The 20,576-nt window shown below is 48.7% G+C and overlaps 1 protein-coding gene across 1 annotated transcript; it reads left to right on the top strand.

Moving 5' to 3' along the window:
• The first annotated feature begins 1,077 nt into the window (after nt 1-1,077).
• Nucleotides 1,078-17,690, top strand: LOC104251349 (uncharacterized). Its single transcript, XM_059818650.1, has 20 exons — nt 1,078-1,236; nt 1,325-1,381; nt 3,648-3,685; nt 4,931-5,071; nt 6,662-6,724; nt 7,904-8,024; nt 8,456-8,548; nt 9,604-9,764; nt 10,867-10,952; nt 11,168-11,251; nt 12,487-12,549; nt 12,670-12,747; nt 12,842-12,930; nt 13,684-13,720; nt 14,949-15,097; nt 15,314-15,376; nt 15,684-15,759; nt 16,404-16,488; nt 16,670-16,757; nt 17,323-17,690. The coding sequence occupies exons 1-20, from the start codon at nt 1,078-1,080 to the stop codon at nt 17,431-17,433; spliced, it is 1,842 nt and encodes a 613-aa protein (XP_059674633.1). The 3' UTR covers nt 17,434-17,690.
• The last annotated feature ends 2,886 nt before the right edge of the window (nt 17,691-20,576 follow it).

Below are 20,576 nucleotides of genomic sequence, written 5' to 3'. Positions count from 1 at the left end.
TAAAAGCAGGGCTGAGGGAGCGGTAAAAGCAGGGCTGAGGGAGCGGTAAAAGCAGGGCTGAGGGAGCGGTAAAAGCAGGGCTGAGGGAGCGGTAAAAGCAGGGCTGAGGGAGCGGTAAAAGCAGGGCTGAGGGAGCGGTAAAAGCAGGGCTGAGGGAGCGGTAAAAGCAGGGCTGAGGGAGCGGTAAAAGCAGGGCTGAGGGAGCGGTAAAAGCAGGGCTGAGGGAGCGGTAAAAGCAGGGCTGAGGGAGCGGTAAAAGCAGGGCTGAGGGAGCGGTAAAAGCAGGGCTGAGGGAGCGGTAAAAGCAGGGCTGAGGGAGCGGTAAAAGCAGGGCTGAGGGAGCGGTAAAAGCAGGGCTGAGGGAGCGGTAAAAGCAGGGCTGAGGGAGCGGTAAAAGCAGGGCTGAGGGAGCGGTAAAAGCAGGGCTGAGGGAGCCGAGCCCCCGGCCTCACCCCCCACCCAACCGCACAGCCGAGGAGAGCGCGACCGAAGCAGCTGGGGGAGGTCTGCACGGAGCAGCGAGCACGGCAGCAATGCCGTTCTCGGCTGTGGCTCACTTTTACAGGCCCGGGAGCCACCTTTATCGACACCTTCGTTTGCCTCGGGCCTGGGGGCTGTTAACACCGAGCCCAGACGACTGCAGCTGCGCAGCACCAGGGCCCCTCCGCCGCCTCTCTGACCCCTCACAGAAACCGGCCCCGCAACGCGCGTCACCGCTCCCTCACCACCCCTTCCCCCGGGCAGCCCGGGGCCTGGCCCGCTGCCGGCGGCGGCCCGCTGACCTGTCAGACCCCACCGGTAAACGTCCGCCTCCTCCACGCCCGGCCCCCCCGCCCGGGCGCTGGCGGCGCGGCGAAGCGCCTGGAAGAAGCGGGACATGGCGGGCGGCCCGGCTCGCCCCGGCCGGCCAGACACCGGCAGTCACCGCGCCGCTCCCGCCGTTTTCCCCCAGCTCCGGGCGGGGCGCAGGCGCCCTCGGTGCGCGGGCAGGGCAGGGCCGACCCGCAGGCGGGGCGAGGCCCGAGCGCCGCCCCGGCAGCGGGCAGTCTCGCTCGGGGGCTCGGGGGAAGGACAGTCATGGCGCCGCCGCTGCTGTTGCTGCTCCTCTCGCTGCTGCCGGCCGCCGCCGTCTACCTCTGCTGCGTGCGGCGCCACACGGGCAGCGCGGGGGCCGCGCTGCGCCGCCGGGAGCCGGGCCGGGCCGAGGCGCGGGGCCGCAGCCCGCCGCGGGACCCCGTGAGCGCCGGGGAGGGAGCGGGCGGCTGGGCGGGGGGCGGCGGCGGGGAGCGGGGCCCGGCGCTCACCTCTCGCCTCCTCTCCGCAGTGGGCTCCGCGGCTGAGCGGCTCCGGGCTGCGCCTCTTCGTCCGTGTGGCCAACACGGTGAGTGGGGGCGAGGGGCGGGCTCGCCGCCCGGGCCCGGCACCTGAGGGCGCGGCGGGAGCCGGGTAAACAAGGCAGGAGAACCCCGGGTTACTCGGGGAAAACCGGACGAGGCCCAGACTGCCGGTGCGCTCGGAGGGAGGGGGTCTCGGTGGGAAGGTAAAACCCGCGTTTGTTGGGAAATTGTAGGGAGGCTGTGGCTCTCGGCGTGCTCTCGGGTTCATCCTGCGCCTGTACCAGCAGCTTTCCTCGGATGTGAAGGGATGCGGCTCCTTCAGCCCTCCCGAGTGGGGTTTTCAGGAAGGCGCTGAAGGCATCTGACCCCCAATGCCCGTCCTCGGGTGGGCTTTGGCGCTGGAGGCAGCAGTCCCCTCAGTGCCCGTCCTCGGGTGGGCTTTGGCGATGAAGGCACCAGTCCCCCCAATGCCCGTCCTCGGGTGGGCTTTGGCGCTGGAGGCATCAGTCCCCTCAGTGCCCGTCCTCGGGTGGGCTTTGGCGCTGAAGGCAGCAGTCCCCTCAGTGCCCGTCCTCGGGTGGGCTTTGGCGATGAAGGCAGCAGTCCCCCCAATGCTCGTCCTCGGGTGGGCTTTGGCGCTGGAGGCAGCAGTCCCCTCAGTGCCCGTCCTCGGGTGGGCTTTGGCGCTGGAGGCACCAGTCCCCTCAGTGCCCATCCTCGGGTGGGCTTTGGCGATGAAGGCAGCAGTCCCCCCAATGCTCGTCCTCGGGTGGGCTTTGGCGCTGGAGGCAGCAGTCCCCTCAGTGCCCGTCCTCGGGTGGGCTTTGGCGCTGGAGGCACCAGTCCCCTCAGTGCCCATCCTCGGGTGGGCTTTGGCGATGAAGGCAGCAGTCCCCTCAGTGCCCGTCCTCGGGTGGGCTTTGGCGATGAAGGCACCAGTCCCCTCAGTGCCCGTCCTCGGGTGGGCTTTGGCGATGAAGGCAGCAGTCCCCTCAGTGCCCGTCCTCGGGTGGGCTTTGGCGATGAAGGCAGCAGTCCCCTCAGTGCCCGTCCTCGGGTGGGCTTTGGCGATGAAGGCACCAGTCCCCCTCAGTGCCCTTCCTTGGGTAGGCCTTGGCGTGCCTGTGAGCCTGTGGGTTGATTCCCGGTGAGGCCAGTGTGGAGGAGGCATGACCGCCGTATGGCAGGGTGCTGGGGGGAGAAAAGCTTGCGTCCCCTTGGCAGTGAGCGCCTTGCAGCGTTGTCCACCTGAAAGCAGGTGGATTTTGTTGCTGCTCGGCCTTTCCTTTTGAGTCGGTGTCAGTTAGGCACAAAACATTTCGTTTCAGCAGTGTGACCTGTTGTTACAGAGCTTGGTGGCTGTTTGGGCCTGGAGTGAAAGCTAGCGATGGGCTGTGCCTTTATTTGTGAGAATACCTTGCAAGTGGCTTTCTTCCAGGATCTAACAACCAGAACACCTTTTTATCCTTTGCTTTGTGGCCGCTTCTGGTGCGTGGCCCTGGGCTTGTTTCCTTTCCTGACATCCCTCTTGGAGGGGGGACATGAGATTCTCCATCTCCTACAGGATTGTGCTGTCTTAGATTAGACGTATATTAGGAGCAATGCGTTTTCAAAAAGAGACTGTAATTCTTATGTAATGTGTGAGGCAACATATCACTTCTTGGATCTAGGAGTGTGAGCCTTGCTTCAGACTTGTACTGTATTTGTACATCCCTTAACAGGTTTTTGAAGTCCATTGTTGAGCTGTTCAGACAGGCTAGGACAAGGCTGGTCTCTTTGGGACCGCTGGTATTGCTACACTGGGAACCAACATATTCAGAGTATTTTCAGCAGCCTACTACCATGGAGTCTTCAAATTTCTCATGCATTTCCAAGTTCACTCGGTTTACTGCAGGAGCTGGTTTAGTGACAGGAAAGGTCCTAACAGTGGGATAAACAAAATAATAATAAGCTCCTACCTTATTCAATGTTTGCATAGTTTGGGGAACATGAAGAAAGTAACGGATGGGAGCAGCCTGCAGATGCAGACTTTCCAGGCGGAGTCAGGGAAGGACAAAAGCATGTTTCTGCAGGAGAGCCAGAAGAATATGACCCTTAAGATTATATAAATATGGGGGGAAAGCATTTCAGACTGAGTTTGTGGCCTGAAATACAAGTATTTGTGCTATTTTTTTACTACATAGCCTTGCATGCTCTCTAGGGTGCTCTGAGACTGCAGCTATTGTGAGCACATTCAGCATCCTTGTCTAGTGAGGAAGATGTTCAGGTCAAAGTTACCGCAAACCAATGTTCCTACTTACTTTCTTCTAGGCTTTTGGACAGATCTGCTTACTGCCATTCTTAATAAGGTAAGAGTGGGGAGTTTTTTCCCCCTTCAAGTTTCGTTTCTTTTTTTTTTTTTAAGGTGCTTGCCTTGAACACCACTTACAGGTTATCTGAAGTGACCGTTTCCAAGAGAGAAGCTGCACAGCTTTAGTGAAGAGAAGTGAGATTATTTCATCAAGGGTGTTTACTAGATTTTCTTTGTTTTTTATTCTAAACTTCCCTGGTTTGAGTGGGTCCCTGTCAGAAGGAATTAACCTTTTTTCACAGTCAGGCATGCGCAGGGAAACTGGATTCACCAGGTTGCCTCTTTCCCTTTCTGTGCTCTTGCTAAAGAGCAGTCTTTCTTTCAAAGACTGCAGATGTGCAAATCTGCTGTGTTTACCACTGGTGGTGGTAAAATAATAATAGTAGTGGGCAAATAAGGCCAGACATGAAGTTCAGAGTTTTTAATGTGTTCTTTTTAAAGACATTCACCATTTTAGGTTAGCCTTTTCTCTTTCTCTCTCACTTAGGTTTTTGTTTAGAAACTGTGCTTTGAAGTGTACTAAGAGCCACTCAGGTGAGAGATGTCAGGAACATCAAGCTCACACTTGGTTCACATAGTTTGCCTGTCATTTGATGGGTCATCTGTGCAGATCCCAGGACACTGAGAAATCTATTAAACACAATTGGTACCCCTCAATTTTTACTTGGGGCATGGGCTTTTTGAGTGACTCAAACCCAAACAAGTGTCACTGCTGTTATACAGCACATCATTCCTTGACATCTATGACAGACTCTTGATTTCCTTGCTTCATTAAGTGTTCCAAGCCCTGGACTCGTGTTGCCATCCCTGTTGTATTTGGTTGCAAACAAACTATGTTGAAGCAAGTCATGGAAAAGTCTGAAGAGGCGCTTGTTCTAACAGGATTAGTGCTTGCATATATGGCTTATACTACTTTCACCTTTTCTTTTCCTTGCCATTTCTGTCTTTGTTGGTCTGTGGGTGATGTGTCTAATTAAAGTGAATTGCAAACTTTTACTGGTTCTTTCCCAGCCGGGGTTTAGGGAGGCTGGCTGGCCTTAGGTCAAGAGGTAGGAGGCTTTGTTAAGTGAGCAGAATAGATTTGATGCTGCCTTTAGGAAAGACACAAGAGATTATCTTGTAACTGTTGCAACTCCCTGCTGTGAGAGCAGGCTGCTTGGGTTCTTGGGTAAGGTTCCCTCTGAACAGTCTGAAAAATTAGTCATGGTAGAGCTTGCAAACTCTAGCAGTGACTCTCTTTCAGGCTGAACAACTTCTCGCTCATGCGTTCACTTGACATTCAAGAAGATCCCACGTTTACCCCGGAGGTTGCTGCTGAGGTTATGGAAGACAAGTCCGAGGCTGAAAGCACTTCAGACATTATCGCGCAGCTGATAGATGCAAGGTTAGTATGTGGTGTGTAAGAGTGGAGTGGAAGAACACATGTGTTGACACTATTGTATTAGTGGGAAGCTGTTGTCAGTAATTTGGACTAAAATCTTCTTCCACGCCCGGCTACTTTACAAAACAAATTGTGCTGTCAGTCATCTTTCCTTTTGTAACTTATAAATCACCAGTAGTTACAAGCAGTGTGAAGTTTTTACAAGCTTCAGGGAGTCTGCTTACTGGGGAGAGACCAAATTCTGCCCTTGCCAGGGCTGTGGTTGCACTAGTAGAGCAGATACACTTAGTGGTTGGCTAGTCAGCACGCACATCCCTTTAAGTGAGTTTGCAGGTGAGCTGTTTCTTGCCTGCAAGGAATCTCAAAGAGAACACAGGTTGCTTGGAGGAGAAAAGGAACACAGGGTATAAAGAAAACAATCCACAAGAAATCAGGCTTTGTTAGTTAGGTTGCTTGGTTAAAAGCATGTTCAGCTTCTTGATCGCAGCCTGTACTTGATTAAATCCCACTGGATTCCAGACAAAACCTTACTCAGGCTCACTTGTCTCACTGAGGTCTGATGCTGAGGTGGGAGCAGCTGGGCTGCTATGAATGGTTTCCCAATCTGGTTTTGGTTTTAGTTGTGGGCCTATCCAGTAGTTACTGAAGATGTCTATGAGCTGCACTTCATCAGCATCTCAGAGAGTGGGCTTTCTGTATGTGTCTCTGCTTTTAGCAAGACTAAGCTTGCTCCCTGCTTCCCTGCTTGAGTTCTTAAGCTAGAGAAAGGAAAAACTTCCAGTTCCTTCGCTTTAGAGGAAGGGATGTATTTCCCGCAGGCATTGGTCAGGGTGAGTGCAGCCTTCTGGTTTTTGTGTCCCTAGCTCCACCAGTGATATATTGAGTATTACAGGGCAGGTTACTGGAGCCTTGCCTCTTCCCTGCATAGCACATTATGGTGCCATACGCTGTCCTATTCCAGGCCATGGCTTCTGGTTTGGGTGATGGTATGGAGGCATCACAGGAGTATTAATTGTAGCTAGCGCTTCAGATGATCTTGCGTTCATCCTGTTGTGATGAGAAATGGACTATTTCTTATGTGCTAGAGCCATCAATTTAGTTCTTAAGCAGTTTGCTGATGTGAACCCTTGTGTGTGCTGCATAATGTCTCTTCCCCCTCCTGCACCACACACTGTACGTGCTGCTGGCTGTCTGGATCAAACTTGGGACAGAGAGCCTGAGAATGGGTTTACCAGTATATTCTAGCTATTCTGTATGCTCCACTGGTGAGTAGCAAATGTAAACCTGGAATAAATCTGGAACAGTTTAGTGGCTGCTGTATTGCAGTAGAAATATGAAGCAACTAGAACATGTCAGCAAGACTGACCCCTTATTTCTGTGGCACCCTTAGTGTACCTGCTGTCTTGCGTGTGTGCAAGGAGTCTGACAGAGTGTGGGCTGAAATGCGTAGGCTAGCGGTCCAAATGGTGACCAGCAGGTTTACTGGAAGTGAGTGATGCCCAACCTGCATTGGACTGTGATACTGAAGTCTGCAGGTCTAAACAGAGGTGGCTTTAACGGTTCATAGTTGCCCCTATAATCCTTTCTTTGCAGGTCTGATTCTGCTAGCAATGGGTTTAGCTTCAAGGGGATCAAAGACTACCTGGACTGCTACCGGTAGGTGAAATTGTAGTCTGGGAACAACCTGTCTCGCATATTCCTCTGCTGTGGGCTGCTACTGCTCCACAAGCTCTCAGGCTTCTTTTTGTTAGGATTGTTCTTGAGATGCAACTGTTTAGCATCATCCTTCGCAGTCCCTTCCCTCTAACAGAATAACAAAGGAAAGCCAACTGGGGGAGCTGGCACAACTTTTACAAGCGCTGCAAGGATATTTAAATGCTGTTTTCCTTGGCTTATTGTCAGTCTTCTCTGGGAGAGATTTCTACATACCTTGTTTGCCCAAACACATGAGTGAGAAGGAGAGGAAGGTTCATCTGGATGATGCGAGTTGCACATGCGGTGGATCTCTGAAGTATCCCTTGGTTCCCCAGCTGCTGGTGCTCCTGTGAGCAGTCTGACTGCTTTCACCAAGTAAATCTGTCCAGCTTGGGAACAGCTGGAAGCACATCCATGACTGTGAGGTTCTGTGATTCTGTGTGACTGCTTGGTAACTCCTGGTTGCCTCTGGGATCTGTGCCAGATGTGGAGCACTGAGATAAATCCTCTTGCAGTCCTGGCACATGTTCCTTAAGGGCCACCTCTGCCAGTAGGCTGCGGCCTCGGAGCAAAAGGCTGACACTGCAGTCTGGTGTTACGGGTGCATCCTGGCTGTGAGGCTTTCGTGTCAGCCAGAGATAGATGCGTTTCTGGTGTAACGTAGCCTTTTGCCAGGGGGGAGGGAAGGCCTATTTGTTAAAGGTGGCTTATGACAGTACCGCTGGGAGCCCCTTCTCTGTTACGGGAGGCCTGTATAAAGAGGGCTGGCCCCTTGGTCTTAGCTCATGATACTGTGAGTTTCATAGCCTCAGGCATTCAGGAGCTTGAGGACTCTGTAAAGCTGTCAGCTGTCCTTCCCTGTTTATCTGGTGGTTCAGGACTATCTGGGTAACTCTCCTAGCTCCTGCCACTACTCTAAGGGTTGGGGGCATGCTGTGTAGGCAAATTCTCCCCTTGAGGAAGGGAGTCTCCTGTCTTGGTAGTGTCAACTGTGTTGAAATCATCACCACACACAGATTCTTATCTTAGTTCTTGCTTACAGCTGTGACAGCTGCTGTCTTGCTACAGGAGAGACAAACCCTGTGTGTGGGTGCGGTGTGGGGGTCTTGTAACAAGGTCCCAACTTTTCCTGTCCTGTAGGAGTGGGAAGCTGACGCCATCTCAGGTAGCAAAGAACATCATTGCCGTGCTGGAGGACTGTGACAAATCCACGCCCCCACTGAGAGCGATAGTGCAATGGGACCAGGAGCAAATAATGCTGGTAACGTCTGCCTCTGGTAGGAAAGGGGCCTCTGCCACCCCAAAAGCAGTAGCATCCATTAGAAGGGGCAGAGGCTCTTCTGCTGATACACTGCACAGAAAAATACGTACGTTTTTCCTCCCTCCTTGTGTAAAAGACTACAAACAAGTTTGCTTTCCTTCCTGCAAAGAGAGGTAGCATTAAAGCAATCTGTTTCCTGCTTGATGACTATGCTTAAAACGGGACTTCTGTGCTTATATGGCATCCATTAGCACAGATGCTTCCAAGTAGTAGTTTTCCATCAGCATATGGTGGAAGAAGAAAGAAACTTTTACAGTTTGGCTTAGTAGCAGCCCGAGAAAGCCATTTTTAGTATCTGTTCTGATACTGGTGATGACCTTCAGCTCAACTTAATATATGTAACGTATACTTATTTTTTTTTCTCTGTGCAGATGGCTGAGGCCTCTACTGCTCGTTACAGGAAAAAATGTACCCTGTCTTATCTGGATGGCATCCCAGTGTGTCTGAAAGAAGAGTTCAAAGTGGTGAGTTTCCTTGTCTAGCTGTCAGTTCATGCTGTAGGTGGTCAACCTGGACAGCTCACTGCGACAAGGTTTTAAGGCCAGCTCCTCAGCAGAAGCCTGAGAATATGTTTGTAATAAAAGGTAGTATGTGGGTTTGTAGTAAGTAGGATTATTAACAAGTTTTGCCAGGTGAAGACAGGTCTTGGGTACAGCAGATGTGTTCCATATCTTGTACTGATCTCTTTAATCCATGGGGAGTAGAGGGTGGGGGTGTGTAACAGTCCCTTTTATGATGAAATGAGAATGTATGAAAGCATCTGCAGCGGTGGGTGTAACTGTCTGTATTTCTCAGGCATCGACTGCTCCACTGGCAAAACATCCCTCTCTCCTTCCTTTAAAGGACATACTTATGTCAGAAATATGCAAGTTACTTTGAAAATTCCCACTCACAAGAAGTTTTGCCTGTGGCCTAACAGCAGTTACCATTAAATACTCCTAGCAGTGCCATCAAGCTGTTGTAGGCTCTGCAGAGACCTACCCATAGGGTGGGTGGGAGTCCTGTTTATGTACAGATTCTGTTGCTGCATCGAAGTGAAGAGTACTTAGCATACCCTGAATATGAGTCCATCAGGTGTTTTGGCATCCATCTAATCTCGGTTGCTTGCTTCAAAGTACTGCAGATCTGAAACGCTGCAGCTTTGTCCATAGAAAAATGGAAAATAGAACTCCTGTGTGCTGTGGGGCCAAGGTTACCGCTCTGCAGCCTCGGGGCTTAGCAATTGCATTACTGCAGGGAGACGGACTTTTGACCATCTACATATTTGTGCTCTTCCGTATCATGGTATTAAAAGGACTTCTCTGCATGGGAGAAGGACCAAATATTGAAGGGTTAAGTGTCCCTCCTAACAGAAATCAACATGGGACAAATTGAAGAGTGAAGCTTCCCAGCCCTTAACTTAGGTCTGGGGTCCTAATGTCTGGGATCTCTTGTGGAGCTAAAGTGTGCATGTGACGCACATGTGCCTGCCTACCTTGCCAGGGTTTTAGGATGAATAATAAGGTGTATTCTTGCTAAGGTACCTTACCATCACCGAGTGGGAACAGTGTATCTTGGGACAGAGCCTGAAACAGAAGATGCTACTGTGGCCAAGAAGCTGCGAGAGGCTGGGGCTATCATTATCGGGGTCTCAAACATGCATGAACTAGGGACTGGAACAACTGGATGCAACCCTAATAGGTAAAAATCCCTTTCCCCTCTCCTACCCCCCTGGTCTAGAAGGACCTAAAAGTCTGTCCAGGACTGACAGGGAAGACTACAAAAATAAGGCAAGCATGTGAGAATAAAACTGATGGAATAACCCTGTGCAGGGAGAACCCTAGGGGTATGAAAACCCAGCATTGTAGATTTGAGGGTCAGAGTAGCCGTGGAAGCCTGAAGGCTCCTGAAGCCAAAGCAAGGAGAGGATCCAAGTGGTGTCTGCTGAGTAAGGAACTTGGTTTGCCAGGCCTTACAGGCCTGGAGCTGTGAATGTTTACAGGATGAGTGGTAGACAAAAGCGGTGACAGAAAACAAATAAGTAGTAATCTGATGCTCAGTCACAGTAATGGCTAAAGGCCCAGAACAGTGAGAAAAGGTACAGTCATCTCAGGAGAATGTAGTGTTTTTATTTCCTAGCTAAAACAGGTTCACTGGCATTTGCTTTACTGTTGTGAATTCTCCAGCTGTAGCCAAGCTGAGAACCACTTTTCCAGAGTAATGGTCCTCACAGCCTTGATAAGCCACGTGCAGAGCCACGCTTCGTGCATGTCTGGCTGGATGGAACTGGGGCTCCCCCTCAGCTGCAGCAACGTGCCAGGGCATTTCCTCACTGTGTGAGGTCTGCTGGATACCCTGCCGCCTGGCAGGTCTCTTTGGTGTCTGGGGATTGTGGTCAGACTAGAGACTTCGGGAGCAGCTGCTCTGGGATAAAGGGCGGAGCTGGGGATGCTGACTTGCTTGTCTGTAGGAATTTCTGCTCCATCTTTTGGAATTGCATAATGCACTGTGGCATGCAGTAATGGCACAGTGCTGCCGCAGACAGAAGAGCTAGAGCAGGATCCTTTCTCTTGCATTGAGTCTGTCTCTTTTGGATAGGCTGCTTATAGTAACAAGAGATTGGACTCTGAGGCAGAAGTCTTTTTTGCATCTTGTTTTCTAGGGACATATCACTATCTGGGATGAAATGGTATCTCTTTACTAAGAGACTGGAATCCCTGAGCTGTGTTTCTGGATCTTTTCCTGCCCTGTAGTGCACGCGGTCCTTCCTAGGAAAAGATTGAACACTATTTGTCTGCTTCAGGTACCACAAGATCCCTAGGAATCCTTACAAGCCTAACCACTTCACAGGTGGGAGCTCCAGTGGGTCAGCAGCAGCTGTAGCAGCAGGTAGGTGGTCCTAAATGGAGTTCAGGGGTGATGGGAGGAAGGTACTGAGCCAAAGTACCTCAGGCCTTTGGTTTTTATGAGGGGGTTTAGAAGCTGGAGGGAACTCCTAACTGAACAGGGAGCTCTGTGTGCTGTCTTGGCTACAGCTGCTGGTAGAATGGACAGGGCAACACGATGTCTCTCTGATCACAGGCCAACGTGTGGGTTTTTTGTAGGTCTTTGCCCAGTGGCTATTGGCACAGATGGAGGCGGCTCTGTGAGGATTCCAGCTTCGTTCTGCGGTGTGGTGGGGCTGAAAGGTAGAGCCCTTTAATCATGGAGGCGGTGTGTGTCTTGTTTGCTGTATCAGAATGCCACAAACAAGTCAGGCACAGTCCGTTAATTCCTGTCAAGCAAAACTTGACCAGAGAAACTCTGGAGTATAACACCCTGAGAGTCATGTGGGTTGGACTGGCAGAGTAGAAGTATTCTCAGTACTGGCTATTGAACATATGTTAAAGAAAACCCCTAACTTACTTGAGTCAAATGCTAAACAAAACATGTGTGCTGCTTTTCTTTCTACACACTCGTCCCTGTTCAATCTTCCTTCTCTGCTGGGAGGTGTTCCCAAAATAGTTGGGTATCTGTAGTGAGCTGGTGAAAAGCATCTCCACCCATGATGGTTTGCCATCACCCCAGTTATATGGAGAGACTGATGCTGCTCAGATTTGTATCTGGTAAGTTAAACCTGGCAATAGGCTTATATGAAACAAGGATGTAGCCATTGCCTGTTATCTTAGTGTTACAAGAATTAGCAATGCAGTTTTTGCAGTAAGAAATAATGTAGTAAAGGGGAATGTGCAGAGGACATAAGAAATGCACAAGGGCAGTGTCTACAGCATGGAAGATGGCGAGGCAGGATTGTCACTTGGAAGAGGTGCTGGCTTTTGGGAATGGTTCATCATTCCAAAGGATCTCAGCTGCTTCATCTGAGACCAGATACTCAGCCATTACTCTGTTTTTCCATCCTTCGTATGTGGTGAATTTGATTAATCTTGATTCACCTGAGGAAGATTACGATGATGATGACAAAAATGTAACTGGTCAGAAAGGCAATACAAGCACTCACAGAAGACAACTGGTGTTAGGCATGAGGTCTCACTGGTGAAGTGGGTGAGATCTCCCGGGGGTGGTATCTCATGCTGTTGATAATCCTGCTCCTGCCTCTCCATCCTCCATATCATAGATGCTGCTTCTGCGTATTTAAATGCATGTATTTCAAAATGTCCCTGCACATATTTCCCCTCAACTAAATAATCTCTTACAGGGGAAAACAGTTTCACTATTTGTTGAACGCATCTGTTTCCCTGATGAGACAGACTGTGGTCAGCAGAACAGGGTATTGAAAGATGAGTGACTGGGCTCTGAAATGGCAGACGTAAAAGTGACTGGCAGGGATGTGCTGCTTACTGACTGGGTGCACCAGAAACATCTAGGTCAGATTTTAACCAGCGACTGCTGATATCTAGGTAACTGCCCATTTATTTTTCTCTAGGGACGTTTGGGCGCATCAGTTCTCATGGCAGCTTGCCACTCTCCTACTCCACAGTCAGTGTAGGTAAGAGGACTTGTGCTCCGTGTGGTGTTCTCGCAGGGGAGGCAATCTGTGCCCACAAAAGACCTTGGGAGGAAGGTACTATTTACCCCTTGTCACATTTTTATAACTGATCTTTTACAGGCCCTATCTGTACCTCAGTGGCAGATGCAGCCATTGTTTACAGTATCCTTGCTGAGCCAGATCCTCTCTATCCATATGGTAGGTGAGACCTCTCCCTCCCTTAGCCCAGGTGCTCTGCCTTCCTAGAGGCATCCTAGATAAAAGGAGGAACTCTTTTTTTTATTCCCTGCAGGACTAAAACAGCCCAAAGCAACCCTATCTGATATGTGCGCTCCTGACCTGAAAGGCTTAAAACTGGGAGTGGACTGGACATTTTTTAAGGTGCCTGCCTGTTCTATCTCTCTCTTTCTGCTGCTTTGCGAAATGAGATTTTGAAGGAATTCAATGCATTCACTGTTCTCTTGGCTGTCATCATTAGGGCTTCTCATATTTAGTCCTGTAATTGGAAGAGAATATAGCCTGGGTGAAAACATCAACAGGGATAGATATATTTTTTTTTTCCTAAGGCAGCCTTTTGAGTAAAAGTCTGTTGGAGGCATCAGGAAAGGTAATGACTGTACAGTTGATGGCTGTATGCTTCCTCATACTGCTGTTTCTATTGGAAGCGATGCTTCTGAACTGATTACAAAAGGCAGTTAGTTTAAAATCAAATGAGGAAAATTAGTGTATCCATTTGGTGACAGTGCTGTAGCTGCTGAGTGGTATTTCATCATTCCAATGCAGAAACTGGGTTTGCAAGCTAGTACTGCTTGGCAATTGTAATGCAATGCCACAAATGTGCTCAGGATTTCTTCCCTGGAGGAAAACAAGGACTCTTTCTGTCTCTGCCCCAGCAGAGAGGAGAAATATCCTCTCCTCTGGAAAAGAGGACACTTCCTTTTTCATAGGGGTATGACCTGCAAGCTGTTCTCTTGGAGCAGGTGGCCTAAGGCAGTGCTGGAGGGCTGTGTTTCACTACCATTAGGGACAAGAACAAGGAAAGCTCCATGAGGACCCCAGTCGTGGTGAGTGTGCTCACCAAGGAGAGGAGGGCAGTTACTAAAGTTCACTTAGTTCTTTCCTCTTTTTCTCTAGGCGTGTGATGCTGAAGTCCTGTCCATCTGTGAGAAAGGTAAAGAGGAAAAGTCTGTAAGTCTCTCTGCCTGATGTCATGGTACCACTTGGTGCTCCTCTTACGTATGGGTTAAAAAGATCTTGCCTGAAGTCCTTAAAGGCAGATGCTTAAAGAGGCCTGGCTGGACAAACAGCAGTAGCTTTGTATTAGGGAGCCCTCCTGACTGCTGAGGGTTAAAAAGCTCAGCGGTTGTAGGCTTGTCAGGTTACAATGGAAGAATGCAGTCCAGTGTGCTAAGCCTCTGTCTCTCTATAAAGACAGTTCTGTGCTCAGTAATACTTACTCTGCAAGCTTTAATGGTGAAAGACTTTTAAGGGAGGGACGTGTTTCACAACATAATGTTCAGTAGGAAAGACAGGGCTAGGTCTTTGTGATGTATCCAGTTCTCTGGTATTTCCCTGAAATCAGCCAAATGGTGCCTGTAGGGCAGTTTGTCAGACTTTAGACTATGCAAAATTGACCCTGGTGAGTACTTGGGGGTGGGGGAGAAAGACTCTACAATGCCTGTATAGTAGTCGGCCTCCTATGCATTGGAGCTGAGAGAGTTCACAGTATTCATGGCTTTGCCTGGATTTTCTTCAGCCTCCTTATTTCCATAGATACTCATGCATAGATACTACATGTGTAGAGTTTTCTTAGGAGAGATGCACCATAAGCCAGTGAAATAGGCAAGCTTGGATATTTATGAAGAAGATGGGGTCAAAGAAGGAAGTGGATTCTTTTTAGACTGCAAAAGATTAACTTTTTCCGAAGTCTTAGTGTTCAGCCTTGCTAAAGTGCATCAGGATTTAGTGAACCTGTACTGTTGACCTGGTCTCTGAGAATCCCCCAAGTTCCTCTACCATTACAATTCACAGGAGGCTTTGAATGGGAATCTCATGACACTAAATAACCACTCCATGCTGATAGAATACCAGTGATGTCAAGTGCTCATGGAAGCATTGTCAGTCCACCTTTACTCTTTGGGTTAACTGGGGGGCAGAGGGAGGAGATGACCTTCCCTGAAATGTAGCAATCTGCCTTGTTGGAGTGCTGAGATCTAGTTAGGCTGAAGGCTTTTACCTACAAGAAGCAGCTGCAGCAATCTGCATGCCACACTGAAGATGCTTGCCTTGTAATGGCCTAAAGAGTCTCCAACTTCTCAAGGGGGTGGGGATTTGCAGTCCTTCTATATAGTTTGGTGAACTCAGGGATGCTGTCTGTGCTTTACCTGTTCTGTACTCAGCTGTGGAGCACCTGCAGAGTTTGGGAGCCAGCGTGGTTGAAGTGTCCCTTCCAGAGATGGAGGAATTGCGAGTAGCACATGTAATCTGCATTCTCAGTGAGATGAGGGACTTCCTGCAACCTGACTTCAATAAACATTTCCAGGAAATGGTAAGTAGCAGCAGCTTGGATCAGTGGCAGTAGTTGTCCTGGCTGATACAGAACAAGTGTCATGTCAGTGAGAAACCTGAGGCTCTCCTGCTTTTTCTATGACAAACCACCTGTGGGATGACTACTGATAAATGAGAGCAGACCTGGAAGAGAAGTCCTGGGCTGTCACATTCTGTTTCTTGCAAGCAGAGCCATGATCGATGTATTCTTTTTCAGAATCTGGACACTCGGGCTAACCTGGCCTTGGCTTCCCAGTTCACAGCTCTGGATTATATTACGGTAAGGTGAAGGCTAAAGGGAGGCATCTAGTGAAATTGTAAAGGTGGGGTAGAGGATTCTCTTAACCTCCCCATACACACGGAAAGATACCACCCAGCTGTACTGCCCTCTGCTGTGAAAGCATGCTGAGTAGTGGGGCACCACAGAGGACATGCCATGTGGATTGGTGTCCTGCATGTTGATTCCAAACCGCAGGAATGGTGTCTTCTTTTGCAAAGGCATAGGTTCCAATGGGCAGAGTCTGTCATCAAACATGAGCCTCATGCACCAAGAGGGCCCAGTCGGACAGTTGTCTCTCTGCTTGCAGGCAAATCGACAGAGAACTCGGAGCATGAGATTTTTGCGAGAGATCTTCACCACTGTGAACTGTATCCTTACACCAGGTATTGGCAGCCTTGGCCAAAGAGCTGGTCCCCAACAGCTGTGTGGTGCATTTTAAGAACAGTCACTCCATTAACTTTCCCTCCCCAATTTTAAAAGCATGACTTTTTTGCAAAGACTTTGCTGTGCTTCAAGCCTTTAGAAGAAAATGCAGCCTGGTTAGAAAGACTTGCTGTGTATTTCTAGACTTGCTGCCTATATCCATGGGAGTGAGATACTCCCTCTTGGTACGTGAAACAGGAGCTGCACAGTCAGCAAATTTACGCAGGAGGGACTGGACATCTGCTTATGTATGAAGATGTTCTTGGTCTAACTAGGGACTAACTGCTTAATTCATAAATCCCAGTGACTTGATTGCATTCCAGGGGCGTGAGTTTGCATCACCAGTGTATATCAAACACGTGGCTTTTATGAACTGAGCTGTTCCTTGAAGATTGCCCACTGCCTGACTCTTCCTTTGCTCTTTAAGCACTGGATCAGGTTGCCCAGAGAGGCTGTGGAATCTCCATCCCTGGGGATATTCAAAAGCCATTCAGACGTGGTCCCGGGCAACATGCTCCAAGTGACCGTCCTTGAGACAGAGGGTTAGACAAGATGACCTCCTGAGGTCCCTTTCAATCTCAGTCATTCTGTGATTCCTCCACAGCTGTTGCCTCCACTGCCCCAAGAATCTATGAATCTGACCTCTTGACTGGGAGCAGTGATTCGTCCTTCACAGTCCGGTCCATGAGGTAAGAAGACTGCTGCTTGCACTATGGAAGCAAAAGTTTGGGAACAGCTGGAGGCTAGCTGTAGTAGCCGAAGGAGCTCAGGCTGTAGAGCAGGAGAGATCAATCCTAGCTGCCTCTCCCTTAAAAGGATGACTTTGCTGCTGTCCCAAGGCAGGAATGTTGACAACAGCTTTTCCTCCAGGTTCATGCAGCTTGGTAACTTCACTGGGATTCCAGGCCTTGTGGTCCCCATTGGGTATTCTACTGCTGGGCTTCCCATCGGCTTCCAGGTGAGTATTGGATCTTTGTGAATGCTGGGTCACAAAATCCCCAGCTGGCTTTGTCCTGAGCCACGATAACCAGGCTCCTGCTGTTCCACACAGCACACTTGAGGAGTTGGCAGGTTCTGGTAATACCATTTTAACTTGTGGATGAAGAGACTTGCCTCAGAGTAACTCACTCCTGAATGGCAGAGGGACTCTTCAGGTATCTGGGAGATAGATTTCTCCATTTCCCTGTCTGCTTGCGTCAGTATGTGCTATTTGTAACTACTCTTTCCTCTCTCTTCCTTATTTCTCAGTTCTTAACTTCAAGTCCTTCCTTGCTCTTCTCCCTCTTGAAATGGGTCTCATATAAATGAAAGGTCCATGTCTTTTAATGAAGTCATACAGCTGCCTTTATCCCGGTTGCACTGATGCAGTACTTACTGGGGTAAAAGGGAAAAGCATATGTCCTTTTGGTGCTGTTGGGGGGAAAAAATAAGTTACATTTTGCAGGGCTTTCAAGAGCGTCTGTATGTGATGATGCCACTTCCCCCCCCCCCCTTTTATTTCTGTCTCTCTCATCTTCTCCCAGGTCATGGCAAAATGGTGGGATGAAGCTGTTCTTCTGAGGATTGGCCTGAAGCTAGAGCAGTTTCGTTACCAGACCAAAAAACCATCCATTTATTACGACATCCTTGCATGACAGAGTGACCAAGATGGGGACTAAGTCATTTTTTCGGACCTGACCAAGTATTAGAGTGGACTCGTTTTCAATGTTCATCTGAATAAGGCTTAGTAGCAGGCCCATTTGAGGAATGGGGAGGAACACTGATGCTGAGCAGACATCATTTCTGCTCCCGGTTTGTTATTGGATGGTCCAGTTTATTCTGGTGAGACCAACTGTGCTAGCTAGTTCCTTGCCATGTTTTTGCCAACAGGGGAAGCTGCAACTATCTTCTGCAACTTCTTTCTGTGTAGGGGTCCTGTGTAAAGATGGAAGACAGCTGCATCTACAGGACTGCATGCAGGCAGTTCATACTACTGTGCACGGAAAGGTACAATCCCTAGACCTTAAACCTTCTTGCAGAACTCCTCCTGCTCTGGGATATAACAAAGGTACTGTTTTAAGGGGGAGATGCCGCTTTCCTTAAGAAATAACGCCTAGCTCCCTTGGAACGAGGAGGATCTTAACACACCTGCAGTTAGGTAGCGTGTGTGTGTTGTGTCCCCTTACTTCGATAGTCCTTCAGAGCAAAATAGAAAGCCTGTCGCTGTGGAAGTGTCGCTGTGCTTCTGTCCCTTACGCTGCAAACCGTGCAAGCTCAGTCTAACTGTTGCACAAAGTATGGGTGTGCTGACTGCATGAGCAGCCTTACGTGGAAGGGGAGGAAAAAGCAGAGCATGAACCCTCATCAACTGTGACCCAAAACCCTGGTTCAGGGTTCCGGCTTTCTGTTGCACATCTCTATTTCCAAAGCCAAGCCTTGGAGAGCATCTTTTCTCCCACTTGTTCCTGAAGTATAAGCCTACTATCATTTAGGTGTCCAAATAGCAGAAATTACCTGGTAATGCTGTGAAATACTGCTTAAGGGGTGCTGAGCTAGCTATTACAAACAAACAGGTGAAATTTGTGGTACTGAAAGTAGGAAATGCTACTGAGCTACTGCAAGAGCTTGGGGAGACCTTATTGCAGCCTTTCAATACTTAAAGGGGTCTTATAAGAAAGATAGCGACAGACTTTTTAGTAAGGCCTGGTGCGATAGGACAAGGGGTAATGGTTTTAAACTAAAAGAGGGTAGGTGTAACAAAGTTTTTTTTATGATGAGGGTGGTGAAACACTGGCACAGATTGCCTGGAGAGGTGGTAGATGCCCCATCCCTGGAAACATTCCAGGTCAGGTTGGACAGGGCTCTGAGCAACCTGATCTAGTTGAAGATGTCCAGGCTCATTGCAGGGGGGTTGGACTAGATGACCTTTAAAGGTCCCTTCCAACCCAAACCATGCTGTGATTCTAAGAGTTGAAGCTGGGTGCAAGAAAGGTGTTGCCCAAAGCTATATATGTGCAGCAAAGAGCCTGCTCTAGATAGGTAAGAAGCCAACGCTCTTATCGCAAATGTGCTTCCTGAAGTAATCAAGGTAGAATTAAGACATGGATTAAAGATGAGGCTGTACTACATAAAGCATGACATTACAGGAGGAAAAGCTAGAGAAGACCCCCTAGAGAAGTTCCCCTCACTACAAAAAGGACATTGAGTTGCTGGAGCCTGTCCAGAGAAGGGCAACAAAGCTGGTGAGGGGTCTGGAGCACAAGTCTTATGAGGAGCGGCTGAGGGAACTGGGGTTGTTCAGTCTGGAGAAGAGGAGGCTGAGGGGAGACCTTCTCGCTCTCTACATCTACCTGAAGGGTTGCAGAGAGGTGGGTGTTGGTCTTTTCTCGCAAATGACAAGTGATAAGACAAGAGAAAATGGCCTCAAGTTGCGCCAGGGGAGGTTTAGGCTGGATATTAGGAAAAATTTCTTTACTGAGAGAGTGGTGAAACACTGGAACAGGCTGCCAAGGGAGGTGGTGGAGTCACCATCCCTGGAGGTGTTCAAGGAACGTGTGGACGTGGCACTGCGGGACATGGTTTAGTGGGCACGGTGGTGTTGGGTTGATGGTTGGACTTGATGATCTTACAGGTCTTTTCCAACCTTAATGATTCTGTGAAGACTATACTTGTAAAAGAATAGGCTCTAAGCCAGTACTGTGTTTCATTGAAAGGTCCCAGACTGTAAACTCACAAGTACCTGTGTCCTGCCAGCCGGCAGCGCTAGGGCCACATGAAAGATAAGAAGAGGCCTAGGAGTAACCAAAGCTAAGCATTTGTGTTTGTTTTGGAGTAGCTTGGTGTTAATGCTTAGAGGCATCTCCTGTTGCCTACCTCATCAGGTATCCTGGGCTTGTGATCAAGCAGGCAGGAGCAGAGAAGATCACTGTATTCTTACTTAGCTTGGAAGGAAAGAAGGAACAGAAAATAGTTGCAGTTTCTCCCAAACTATATGGGGTTTGGGGTTTTTTTTCCCCATACATATCCACTCTTTAAATGGAGCTAGCACTTAACTAATGGCTAAAGTCAAGTCAGATGGCATCTGAATGGAAGAACATTGCATTGCTGTTGCCTCCTTAATTACTCGATTTAAAGCATCAACTCCTACCATCAGCTGTCACCAGCATCCACAGTTAAATTAACTATATGGTTGATACTGTCTTTCATCTTCAATTGCTCTATGTGATACTGCCACAGCTATTTTTTCACTATATTCTAGTATAGTTCATCTTTATGAAGAACAGTTTAAAAGCAAAGTATTTCCTCTACTATTAACGATAAATTATTAAACACTACTAACATACCTTCGAGTGAAACGCTGCTGAAATGCCTTGTATAGCAATAAGGGAGTTGATAAGTGTTTGACAAGAATAAATTTCTGCCAGGAACATTACTGCTTGAAGGAAATGGCTGAATGTTCCCTAATTTAATGCTATTACTCAAGGGATAAGAGGTGGATGTTTAAAATAATCAATTACCATCCTGCTAGATGAAGCTATTTATTTCAAAAATCTTCCTAAATGATACACTACCCTGAAATTATAATTTCAATATTTAGTTCATTCTCTGGGTAGAGTGAGGGAGCTCAAGTGATATGAGCTAACGTAAAAAGTTTGTTATTTTTTAAAAAATAATACTTGCATCCTGCTAACAGTGGGAAGAAGAAAGAACTAAGAGCTTTTACTGAATGTGACAGCAACTTATTCTGTCTTTCTGCACACTGCTTCCTCCCTTTCCCTAAACTGGTATCACATCAGTG

This window comes from Gavia stellata, chromosome 1 (assembly GCF_030936135.1).
Source record: "Gavia stellata isolate bGavSte3 chromosome 1, bGavSte3.hap2, whole genome shotgun sequence".
Lineage (NCBI taxonomy): Eukaryota > Metazoa > Chordata > Aves > Gaviiformes > Gaviidae > Gavia > Gavia stellata.
Note: the sequence above shows the minus strand (reverse complement) of the source record. Positions and strands in the feature narration are given on the sequence as shown.